At 40.5% G+C, this 13,241-nt stretch overlaps 1 protein-coding gene across 3 annotated transcripts in view; it reads left to right on the top strand.

Moving 5' to 3' along the window:
- Window positions 1-13,241, top strand: part of LOC115841977 (protein O-glucosyltransferase 3) — a 106,402-nt gene that overhangs the window by 45,718 nt on the left and 47,443 nt on the right. For 2 of the 3 annotated variants that reach the window (XM_060304009.1, XM_030836333.2), the window contains exons 2-4: window positions 1,456-1,616; window positions 3,460-3,622; window positions 10,777-10,822. In XM_060304009.1, coding sequence (XP_060159992.1) covers window positions 1,456-1,616; window positions 3,460-3,622; window positions 10,777-10,822 — 370 coding nt within the window. Of the gene's footprint in view, window positions 1-1,455; window positions 1,617-3,459; window positions 3,623-4,550; window positions 4,630-10,776; window positions 10,823-13,241 lie in introns of those variants that run through there. The other variant, XM_030836385.2, reaches the window with a different exon arrangement.

Here is a 13,241-nt window from a genome sequence, read left to right as displayed (position 1 = left end):
AAAATGCAAGTCTGGGCAGGATGGCCTCTGGCTTCCCTCTTGATTATTTTATAAAATGACAGTATCATAGCCCCAAGCAGGAGCCTGACTTGCAACCATCACAGTTCATTGCCTTTAACCCCAAATTAGCCATTCTGCAGCTGTCTTGCTCACCACTTTCTTAGGAATACAAACTCTCTAACACTTGTACTTCACAGAGGACCCTGGATAAAAGGCAACTGCGGAGTCACATGAACTTCTTTCCAAAACAGCAGAACTGGGGCTTCCCTGGTGGCGCAATGGCTAAGAGTCCCCCTGCCGATGCAGGGGACACGGGTTCGTGCCCCGGTCCGGGAAGATCCCACATGCCGTGGAGCGGCTGGGCCCGTGAGCCATGGCCGCTGAGCCTGCATGTCCAGAGCCTGTGCTCCGCAACGGGAGAGACCACAACAGTGAGAGGCCCGCGTACCGCAAAATAAATAAATAAATAACAGCAGAACTTCTCGAGCTTGGGGCCCAACAACAAGCCTGGCTTTTTCATCAGAGGTTTGTCAAACTGACCACTTGATGAAATTTGTCATTATGTTCTTCAGACTCCCCTTTCTGCTTTATTTGCCTCAGTCCAGGGCAGTCTCCCTCTGGATTGAATATTCTCTCATTTCCAAACAGTTCTAGGGTCCTCCTGAAATGAAGCAAATGATCTGCTTTAAAAAAAAAAAAAAATCACAACTCATGATTTAACTAAGGACTTAGAGCAGCATTTTCATTTGAAAGAAGACTAAGCAGGTAAGGGCAGGGGAGAAGGAAAAATAAATAATGGCAGAATTTCAGTTCTGGCACTCTGGAAGTGTGCATCAGACACATCTGTGCTTTGGATGACCTTTCCTATCCATCTCAAATCGCACTGCCCTTACTACTGAGCATTAGCCATGTCCTCATTCATGGGCTTTTGTGTCTGTGTGTTTAAAGAATTCCATTATCTAAGACCATTACATTCAACAATTTCTTTTCTGCATGTAAGCTTTTCTCTTTGACCACTGAATGGGCAAGTAAGGACACTATCTGTTATATTCACCATTGAATCCCCATTGCCTACATTGCTCAATAAACATCTAATCATTACCGAATGAATGAATGCGTAATCAGAACTGGAATATTCTAGTTTCCCCATGTCATTAAAATATCTATCATTCAGTTGCATTATTAGGTCAGGTTTGCACAATGCTCAACCCACATTGTCCTCAGCAACTTGATTATTTCAACTACTAGCAGACACTTTTAGATTGTCATCGAATTTATATGATTACAGCCAAAATACATCCATGGTGGTGAAGAGGAAACTCCGACTAGAGCCAATTTTTTCCCTGGACTTATAGTTTATGCAACGCCTCCACTAGGTAAAGTTTGACCCACCACGAGTTCGCACTTCATGCAAAGAAATTTAAAGCATGCATTGATATTTTTGTTTTATTTCAGCAAACTCCAGAAGACAAAGAGGGATATCAGATGGCTTCAAGGAGTAACTGGTGAATGGTTTGAAGAAGTTCAAAGGAAAAAGTTTTGCAATGAAACAGATGTTAGCCAAATGTTAAAACAACCAGTTACATACAGACTGAGAAAGGGGATGGCAGAAAATGGTGAGATCTTAGGACACCTCATTGTAGATAAAGGCTCAGTGGGATCTCCAATTTAACCAATCATGTTCAGGATTATTTTTAAATCATAAGGGGCAAAATTCACAATAAAAAGAGTGAACTGAAAATGGACTGTACTGTCTTGAGGGTATGTTTAGAGTCAGGCAAGATAGCACAATGGTTAAGAACACAGGCATCAGTATCAAAAAGGGCCTGGATTCAAATCTCCACTCTGTCTGTCTCTGTATTCTCTATTCTATCAGAATTCATGTGACTCTGTTCAAATTACTTATTCTTATTCTCTATAAGCCTCAATTCTCTCATCTTTAAATGGGTATGATAATACCTACTTCACAGGGTGGTTGTGAGAATTAAATAAAATAATACATATAAAGTACTGAACTCTAACACAGTAAGCATGTAAATAAATGGGATGATGATGCACAAGGAGGGGGAGACAGAGGAAGGGAGGGAAAGGAGAACAGGACAGGAGGGGGGTTAGGAGGGGGAAGGTGGTAGAGAAACTGCCACCCTTCTGGTACTTTGGTAACTTAAACCCCAAAAATGAGCTCAAACAAATGCCTTCCTTGGACATTCTAACTTTGTGACTACCAGCATGTCTCTCACCTTCACCAATCACTTATTTTTTAGTCTGTAAATGAGGATAATAAAAACTGCTTTCTCAGGACTGTTTGAGAATAACAAAGTGCATTTAGAAATTTTAAGTAGTAAAACAGTGTAAAGTATAGAGTCACATTGACTGCTTTTGTTATATGTTACTAACATTAGTAACATTGAGAAATATGTAACAATATATCTAAACTTATATATTGGAAATATTTTGCAACTCCCATAAAAAAGAAATTTATCTAAAAAGTTCACAATTCAGATTTTTAGATTAACCCCATATATACCATGATGAATTTCCCCTTACCTTGAATTCCTCATTTAAAAATTCAGCATGTCCAAAAGTATTACAGTATGATGGAACTGGTATATGTTGAGCATGGCTTAGAATTTTTAATACTCATATATAATATCATATTATCTATACATATATATTATACATATTTATATTACATGCATACCCACATATAAACCGTATATGTAGCAAATACATATGCACAGAGATTTTAATGGGAATAAGGAGCACTCTAAAGGGCTTAATTTCCTTTTCCTTTACTTTCTTTGATATGAAAAGTCACATAGTCTATCACTGTGTTTTTTTTTTTAATTTTTTTTAATTTTTATTTATTTATTTATTTATTTTTGCGGTTCGCGGGCCTCTCACTGTTGTGGCCTCTCCCGTTGCGGAGCACAGGCTCCGGACGCGCAGGCTCAGCGGCCATGGCTCACGGGCCCAGCCGCTCCGCGGCATGTGGGATCCTCCCAGACCGGGGCACGAACCCGTGTCCCCTGCATCGGCAGGCAGACTCTCAACCACTGTGCCACCAGGGAGGCCCTATCACTATGTTTTTAAAGCACCAAAATAAAAATTTCTGAAGGATGGGGTAGTTAAGACCAGCACAAGAACCGGATGAGGTCCCTAACACACTACCTTTGGCCTTGGATTGCCATGGGGAAAGCGCATTGAGAAAGTGTCCCAGCTGGTATGAGAGGAAGGATGTCCTGCGGAGCTGCAGGCCCCAGCACCTACTGAAAGATGCCCCACTCTTAGTGAGGCTCCTCCGCTCAGCAGAACCAAGAGGCACAGGGCCCCACCTAGTCCCAAGGTCTTCATGTGGGGATGCCTGCGTTCCTAGACTGCATGGGTGGGGGTGTTAGTTCTCCAAGAGTATTTACCTGGAAATATTAATCATGCAAAATTTTTACAATTTTCTTTTAGATCCTATGGAATTACAAACATCAAGATCTAAAAATATACCTAATCAAAGAAACCCAACATCCGTTCCTTCTCAGCTGAGCTTCAGATCATCATTTGCTTCTCTATTCTCATTCAGAAAATCCAGAAAGGAGACTTTAAAGCTTCAACCACTGGGAGAGAAAGGGTGAGTTAAACTCAGCTCCTGTGACAGTTCATTAGTTATCTGATACCAGAGCCCACCAGCCTGTTTTGTGTTCAGAATGTTTAATGTTCTTAGAATTTAATTTCAGATAGTAACAAAGGAAACAGGGCTGAGCCCTCAAAGGGACAAAGTTCTTATGAAACTTTGGGCTCATCTGAAATCTAACTTCTAACCAACTGCACAGGGCTCAGGAGGTGGACATAGTGAATGATGGATTAAATGTTGAGAAATAATTATTGGCAGTTTCTCCACTGCTCCAAGAGCCTGGTCTTTGCCCTGGTCAAGTAGTTACATTTAAATTGAAACTACTCCTTACTTGGGGAGTATGTGTGTCAGGAGAATTGCAGTTTAAAGAGTAAATGAGCATAAATGAGATGAGCAAAGAGTAGAGAAAAACTGAATTATGAAATGGAGAAAAAATATATTACCATCATTAAGAATATTGAGGACAGCCATTCCTCTGTAGTTGCTTGGAATTTAAACTTAAGGTGAAGGAGGGGAAGCTCTGAGAGCAGTGGAGGTATTGTTCCAGATGGTTCCCAGTTGAGAACTGTGTAAATCAGTTCATCTTGACTCATTACGTTGTTGGATTGTTTTGTGAAAAACAAGCAAGGCTTTGCTTACATGCAATTTGCTGACTGCTAAATATTTTCAGCATGTCTTCCTGGTTGAAAAGCTTCCCACCCTCTTAAGGTGTTGGCTTGGCACATGATGTGTTCCATGTATGCCTTTAAGAGTGCATTGCAGCTCTAAATAAAAGGTGTTGGAGGTCACTCTTGCTGAAAAACAACAGGCAGCAAGCAGCTTGGTGAAGCATGCAATGAGGCTCCTGACTCGTAGAGGAGCTCTTGGGGGAATGGAAGGGTTTTGCTTCCAGCTTTCACTTGAGGCTGTTTTTGTCTTTGATGAAATAGTGAAGAGCTGAACAAAATGTAGATTTATGTGATCGTTTCCACCAGAGTCACTTACGAGGAAGTACTCTTCAAATAGTGAGTTGCTTTTCTTTGTAAAAAATGTTTTAAACTCTAGTAATTCTCTCATTTGGGAATTAAAAATTGAGGAGTATTTCCTTTATAGGAAATATTATTTTTAAGGAGAAAAGAAATATTCCTAATGTGTAGTGTGGCTGAGACTTATGATGTAATTTGTGTTTTAGGTAATTTTCTTCAAGGCAGAGTTTTATTGTAGCTGAACAATCTAACATTAGTAAACTAGGAAAAGTTGAGGAAACTGTTAACTCTATTGACAAGTTATTTCCAAGCTCATATTATAAGTTGCTGCCAAAGTGGATCAAAGAAGATGAAAGTTCTATAATCTTCATTTTGGGTATCATGTATTTTAGTTATAGACCAAATTGAAAAAAACGAAACTCTTGCAAAATTCTGTTTAGCGATTGTTCTTCTTAAATATCACAATGACTTGTAGCTGTCTTTTAGCCAAACACAGGATACAAAAATGAAACAAATTTTATCCTTTAAGCATGTGTGTGTGTTACAGTTTTCAGAATTTGCCATCTTTAAATACATTTTATGTTCAAACCGTAAGTGGGAATAATTGTGCTGGTGCAGAATGTAATGAAGGCACTGTTTTATGTTCCTAATAGGTTTCAGAAGATAAAACATGAAAATATGCCCTTTTTATTTTTAAATATGAATGTGACCTAAATATCTGGATCTAAATCCTGAATGTGTATGTGTGTGCTGGGGGAAGGGTGTTTTTAAGGGAGCATAGTACTATGGTAGGACTATAAATTGTGTGTCATACATTCGGAGGGGCCCTTTATTCTTAAGTAGAGTTTTTTTCCTTAGGCAGTTCTGATTTTTTTCAAAATACAGAATCAAGCTTCAGCATACAGACTCTGGTTCAGGAGCTCCTCCTTGCCTATAAGCGCAGTGGGAGGAACTGACAAAGAGCCCCAGAGGGCCCCAGAGGGGAGCACAGTCATCCTGTGCGAGGCAGGTTTCTACTTGCTGAAGCCATCAAGACTCGACTTTGTCACACACTGTCTTCTGGAGAACAAGTCAGCAAAGCAGTTTAAGAGGATCTTCTGCAAATCACAGAGAGAAAGCCAACCCCTAGAAAGCCATGGGAACATAGTGACTTTATTAATTAATGAAAAGGCAAAAAGTTTTGCTATTTCTGATTCAAATATGACTACTGAAGTTTCCCCTCCCAAATTTATGTACTTCCCAAATTATCCCCTTATTATTTTAATCCTATTTGTAAATGATTGAACTGTACTCTCTATGACTCTACCACAACCCAGGAACAAAGAAAATTTTCCATTAATGTTTTAATTAATTTATTGCTAGCCAAAAATTCAAGAAAACATACATATACAATTGTACCTTGGTATCTGCGGGGGATTGGTTCTGGGAACCTCCTGCGGATACCAAAACCCACAGGTGCTCAAGTATCTTATACAAAATGTACAGTTAGCCCTCCATAGCCACAAATTCAGCCAACCAGGGTTCCATCTGTGGTTAGTTGAATCCGCAGAACCTGTGGACACTGAGGGCTGACTGGATTGTGTATCTTTCTCCTAATATTTCCCTGTAAGTTATGTTTCCTTGTGTCTTGTTTTGGGGTATTTATTGCCTGAGATATGGAGCTCAGTCCCTGCCACAGAATTTCAGTAACTCCATCACCTCCACATAGTTCAGCAAGTACCTAATAGTGTATATCATGGGCTTGTAAATGCAGCCTTCCTGGCTGCCCAGCAATATCTGCAGTTACTTTTTCTTATTCCAGACCCCGAGTTATTCCATTGATGTACGCCTCACTGTGAATAGGTGATGTGCCACCCTCTGTTCCATGCACCAACACACTCCACAATGAAGTCGTCCCTGCAAAGGGGCCCCTTCATGTCTACACACATTCTTAAAGCTATGAAGCCATGTGCCACCAGTTCATGATGGTGATTTTAGAGATGTTGATTGTTTTCCCCTCTACACTTTCCTTTGTTGTAGTCCCAAGGACTAGGGCAAAGTGGAAGTACAAGAGAACTAGTTCATAAGACTCATGAGTAACATGTACAGTTAAATTTAAGTTGGCTTCTTTCCTTTGAGGACCATCACAGTGTATAGCATACAGTAAGCACTCACCACACAGCTGTGATTATAGCGTGACAACTGCTCTCCTGGAGTGAGAGTATGCCTGCCCACTACCCTGTTCCTTTCAGATGATTTTTTACCTGAGGATGCAGAGTTTTTGGTGGGTGCCCAAATTTACCTGATCTATCATAGGATGTACACAGCCTAGGCACTCCAGTTTACATAAGCAAAAGATCAAATGCTATTTTGGAAAGTTTAAAAGGCAGATTATTGTTTTCCCTGGATTCTGTTTTCTCTCTGTCTATCTGTCTCTCTCACTCTTCCTTTTTCTCTCTTTCCAAATGTCCTACTATGCTGCCTTCCTTTTTCCTGCTAAGTGACTAGGCTTCAGTTGGAGGACACAGGCATGTAAGACACCTAGATCAAAGGAGAGATCAGAGTAAGCAAAATCCTTCTCTGGAAATTCTCCTTCAGTGATCCCAAGTGTGGTGTCCACAGATAAACAGTAGGATTGTGGTGACAGGAGGGAGAAGCATGACAAAGGGAGTGGTTCCCAGATGATCTGGTTGATCATTATTAGAATTTCATCAGCATTTTAAAATAACGACAGATAACCAGGCCCTTAGCCTTGAGATTCTGATTCAGGTCTGAAGTGGAACACTTTATTTATTTTTAATTCCCTAGGATATTTGGATGCTCATCCAGGTTTAGGAGCCATGGTTACAGAGCTTTCTACCCTCATTATGGCAAGGGCCATCAGAATTCCTGGCATGGTACTAATAGCTGAGGTGATAGCTTCTCTTTCATTTGTTTATCAAAGTCCTACTCTGGATCGGATACTGTGTTTAGTGCTGGAGGTAAAATCGTGAAAATAAGGCAAAGTCCCCACCTGGAGGACTTTAGAATCTAGTAGGGAACACCAGATGACTGCATATGGTTGGGCAGAACTCTAGGAAGTGCTGATCACATCACAATCATCATGGATTTATTCGTATATTCATTATGGCAGTTTCCTGGCAAATGACAGTAAGGATCTTGAGGAAGGGATGCTCTTTAGAAAACACACAGGGGTGACCTCTGAGTGACAGCCTGGATGACAGCCGAGTACACTGATGATTATGGTATCATATGGTGAGTGCTGTGGTGGATGCATGGTATTCCTGCCATGAGAACATTATAGGAGAAGCAGTTAATTCAGACTGGAGGATACAGAAGCATTCCTGGAAAAAGAGAGCCAATTTCTGAAGGACACATAGGACTGAGCTAGGCAATTAAGAGTTAGGAGGTTGCGCTGGGCAGAAAGAATGATACAGCAAAGATGCAGAGACTGGAAAAAAGTAAGAACTCATCTAGGTCATTGAGGTTCAGTGACCAAGTATAAGGTGAGACTGATAAGAGGTGGGGTGGGATCAGCTGGCAAAGGCCAGAACATAGGAACCTTATACATGCAATGCTAAGGAGCTTGGACTTGATCCTGTAGACAGCAGGGAGCCCTTAATCACTTTTTCTCCTTATTATATATATTATATATGTATATGCATTCCTTTATATATATATATATATATATATATATATATATATATATATATATAAACAGATGAAATCACCCCCCACCCACTGACCTGGACAAACACTAATTATTTTGGTGTATTTCATGCGTGTGTGCATATTGTATATATATTTTTTCATTAAATAGAGAAGTGACATAATGAGATTTTCATTTTAGAAAAATCACTTTAGCACAGTGGTTCTCAAGCAGGGGAAATTTTGCACCCCGAAAGCCACTTGACAATGTCTAAAGACATTTCTGGTTTTCATAACTGAAGGGTGGGTGCTATTGGCATCTAGTGGGTAGGGGTCAGAGATGTTGCTAAACATCATATAACGCATGTGACAAACCACTACACAGAAGAAATGCCAGTAGTACCAAGGCTGAGAAACTGCTCTACCTATAGCTGGTGAAGTGGGAATATATGTGAGAGATCTTTAAGGTATGGCTCAGTAGGACTTGTAAGCAAATGCAGGTGAGATAGCTTTCAATCTCTTGAAATCACCCAGTCCAGAGGACTTTAACCAGCATAGCTTTTGTGATTACACTGTTGTTTTTATTCACTCTACAAGCGGAAGCATACTTATGTTTCTTCAGTGGAAGAAACATAAATTAACTTGAAGGTGGGCCTGGAAGTGACCATGGAGACTCTGGGCCTCCAAGCCTCCTGAGTCCTATACCCTGCCTGCAACCTAAATCCACACGGCCTTGCACACTGTCAGGGAACATGCATCCTCCCACTCACAGCACACCCTCCCACTCGGTGACACTCTGTCCCAATTGTGCCACCTGCTACCCTCAGAAACTGATTGTTGCCCCTGCTCCCTTCACTCCAAATCAGACCAGGGGCCTGACTGAGCTGATGAGAGTGTTGAGCTGCGCAGCGACACCATGAAGCCGGCAGCTCCACAGGGCTCCGGAAAGAATCTTCACAATCTGGACAGTTTGGCTCCGGGCAAATTGAATTACTTGCCAGTTCCCGGCCTCCCTTACTCTCTTACACCTCAGGCTTGTGCTCCTGCTGTTCTTTTCCTCTCATACCTGTTCAACCACCACCTTCTCTCCCTGTTGCCTTCCCATTTATCTCGGCAAGTGCTCACCGGCCCCTCTGCATTTTCAGCATATTATACTTAAGCCTCTGTATTGTCTGTATTGTCCTTTTCACATTGTGGCTTGCACTTTGGCTCTTTATGTATCTAATCTTTCCTATCATAAAGCGTCTCAGAGAACAGGGTCTCTATCTCAGGCATATTTATTTCCTCCAAAGCACTCAAAATAGTGCGTAGCATGTAGAAGGCTTGCAGGCTCAATAAAGCTGTATGAAAAGGAAGCATATGAATAAAAACAGTATTTTAACTTCTAAATATTATTAGTGTAGAGCTGGTATTTCAAAATAATATGAAAAAAATCCATATTAATTTTAATTTCTGTTTAAATTTTGAGCTAAACTATAAAATACATGTTGGTATCTTTTAAATATAAAATTGCTTGGCTTCCCAGGTTTTATGCTCAACTTTCAAGAACCATGAAGCAACTAGGAGTTTGAATGAAGGAAAACTGCATCTTGCCACTTTCAATTGATCTGACCTAGAGTCTCAGTTTGTTTAATTCTTGATTCCATTTTGCTGTTCTCTTAGCGAAGGAGAGGACTTGATTTCATACAAGAGCTCTGAGTCACTATGGTCTATTAACTCTTAAGCTGCAATTCAGGCAGCATACCCTGGCATAGGATTATAGATTTAAAAAAATCAAAATTTATCTCAATTTTGGACCTATGTCTTTAAAATTTTTCACCTTCTACTGAATTTTAGAGGAGCAACATAAATAGTAAAAGCATAATTGTTCTCCTTCAAGATGATTTCATAATAAATAAGACATATGTATAAAAATAAGCATCGTGAAGTCATCTTTATAAGGTTTGCTTTTCAAAAAATTCCCTTAAGAATTGTTGAGTCTGGTTCTGACTTACTCTCTCTTTAAAATAAAAATGTACAGAAGCAGAAAATCTGTTTCCCATTTACAAGAAAATTCTGTGTGCCATACTGATCAAGAATGAGAGCTCTAGATTCAGTCAGCCTGTGGCCGGCTCTGAACTCAGCCACTATGTACCTTGTACAGTGTCTTCTAACTTCTCTAATCTGTAAAATGAGAGTTGTCATAGTATCCACCTGACAAGAGTGATGTATTTAAATGAGATAACATGCCTATAGAGCATGAGAATACTGCCTGATACACAGTAAACACTCAACAAATATAACTGTTTTTGTAATTGTCTTCATGCTATGTTCAAGTACAAATCCACTATTATGTAATTTTTCTTGGCTACCTGAGTGACAAAGATGTAAAACATTGATCCTAAGCAAGAATAGGAAAATGTTTCTGAAAGATTTTTCAACAGTACACTAAGAAATGTCTCCCTACTAAGCATCAGAAATATATCTTCTCAAGATATCAAGATATAATAGCAAACATGCTATTGATTTTCCAAAAGTTAGGCACTTCTTCAAAGAAGTTATTTCAAATTCTTTTCACAGATGTGACGACCACATACCTCCTGTGTCTGTGAGGGGAACTGCTTTGGTAAGTAACCGAAGAACTAAAGGTTATGCTGAAGAACTCAGAATTAATGTAATTCCTGATTGGCTACCTACTTAAATAGAATTCTCATTGGCACAGTTTGAAATTTCCTTGAGAAGCTTAGATTTCTCCTACAGAGTTCAAAGTTTCCCAGCTGTGATCTGTTTCCAGTTGGCTGTGGTACTAAAATACTCAAACAGCAGGCTCTGCCAGGAGGAGTGAAGCCATTGTGTGTCCACAGAGACTAGCGTTAGTATCTCTGATATTTTACCACGTGTCAGTCCTGTACAGCCCTAAAATGTTGGACAGAGGAAGAATTTATTTGGGGATAGCAGAGGAATCGCAATTTGGGGCATGCAAACTGTAGCAAGCTGCAGGCAAGTCTGCTGAGGATTTGGGGTAGGCTGTATTTGGGCAGGGAATGTAAAGAGGGGAGAGTTCCGTTTGAGTCTGTCAAAATCAATGGAGACCAGCTTTGAAAATTTCCAAATAAACTTCAAACCAGTGTGGGTCTGTGCTAGACCTATTCTGGGCAAGATCATCATTTGTATTCAAAGAGGAAGCCACTGATAGGTGAGATGCATTTGGACAGAACAGGTTCACATGAGGGGGCTGACCCAACAGGACCTCCACTTAAAGGGCTTAAATTTAAATTTATCTCTGTGTTCACATGCTTATAAGATTGAGAAGCTTTAAGTTTTCTGTTTCTTACTTTTTTGCTGTCATGACTTTTGATCTACACACACTTGTGTCTTCGTGTGTAACTCATATGGTTTGGAGATGAAAGAAAGACGGAGTTTTGGAAGGTACCTAAGAGTGCAGGAGGAAGGTAGAGGCATTTCTCAATTGATGGCCCTTAGTACTAATATCTACCTTTCTCTTCTTTTTTCAAAAAGCATGAGATAGAATTCTGGTGAGGAGTGCATATAAACAGAGGTTCTTTACCTCACAAACAAAAGTGAGCCTCCTTTCTTCTTCAGAGTAATGCTACTTTCTCTCCTTTATATGCTTGAGCCCCAACCATGACGCCAGCAGCAACAACAGCTACATTCTGATGGAGAACTTGCTATCATTCAGGTACTTGACATGGGTCACTTCATTTGATCCCCAGAGGTAATCTATGAAGTAGGTACTATTATTATTCCCATTTAAAGATGAAGAAACTAAGGTTCAGAGAATTTAAAGATCATGCTCAAGGTCACACTGAAAAATGGTATATTCAGGATTGAAACACCCGGGTCTCTGTTAACTTGGTAGCCAGAAGTCAAAAATGCCTACAGCTTCAACAGCCCCAAAGCCCTGTTTGTTTATGAGCCCCAGTTGCTCGCTACATGCAGACTCTCCTTTAACTGAGCAGTAGACTGAACTGGCACACATGCAGTTTTGTTCTCTAAAAGGACAGAGCCCTACTTCAGGATGCTTCTGTACTCTTGCTTTTCCTCGGAGAAGTGCTCAGAGCTAACCTTCCTTTCCCATTTAAGAGCCATGGGGTCTGAAACAAATGAGGAACATAAAAAGAAATGCGAGCACCTAGAAGTTATAAAACAGGGAGCTAATCTGGAGTTCTTGGGATTTGAAAGTCCAGTCTGAGGATTAGTAGATATCCTTCTTTGGCACTCTTAATTGCTGCTTGCCTTAAACCATTTTTCTGCTCAGAGCATGTCAATCTAAAAAAGTAAGAACTGGGAATATAAATGAAACTCAAGCCGATGATTGCAGCTCCCAGTTAATAACTATTATAAAAAGTAGGAGAGAGAAAATAATGAAACGATTGTTGAAGACAAGAGTTTTGTATAACATGTAGATCTCCATTATTTATCCATGAAAGTCCTATCCCCTTAACCTGCAGAGAGCTGGAATTTGGCCTTTGATGCCACAGGGATTCTTGCCAAGATTTAAGATAATGAACTTCCTCTCACTTGGTTGGTAGCCTAGCAGGAATTGTACAAGGGGGATTCCAACATTTTGTAGGAGGTTGTACTACATTCTTGGATGACCTTCCATTCAAAGAGAAGGAAGCTGGGACTTCCCTGGGGTCCAGTGGTTAAGACCCCGTGCTCCCAATGCAGGGGGCCCGGGTTTGATCCCTGGTCAGGGAACTACATCCCATATGCATGTGCAACTAAGAGTTTGCATGCCACAACTAAGAGCCTGCATGCCACAACTAAAAGATCCTACATACCGCCATTAAGACCCAGCTGAGCCAAATAAATAAATAAATATTTTTTTAAAAAGAGAGAGAAGGAAGCTGCTATTTATACATATACATCAGGGACTTCCCTGGTGGCGCAGTGGTTAGGAATCTGCCTGCTATTGCAGGAGACATGGATTTGATCCCTGGTCCACGAAGATCCCACATGCTGCGGAGCAACTAAGCCCGTGCGCCATAACTATTGAGCCTGTGCTCTAGAGCCCGCATGCC

The sequence above is a fragment of the Globicephala melas genome, chromosome 8 (assembly GCF_963455315.2).
Source record: "Globicephala melas chromosome 8, mGloMel1.2, whole genome shotgun sequence".
In the NCBI taxonomy this organism is placed as follows: domain Eukaryota; kingdom Metazoa; phylum Chordata; class Mammalia; order Artiodactyla; family Delphinidae; genus Globicephala; species Globicephala melas.
This window is presented reverse-complemented; position numbering and strand designations above follow the sequence as displayed.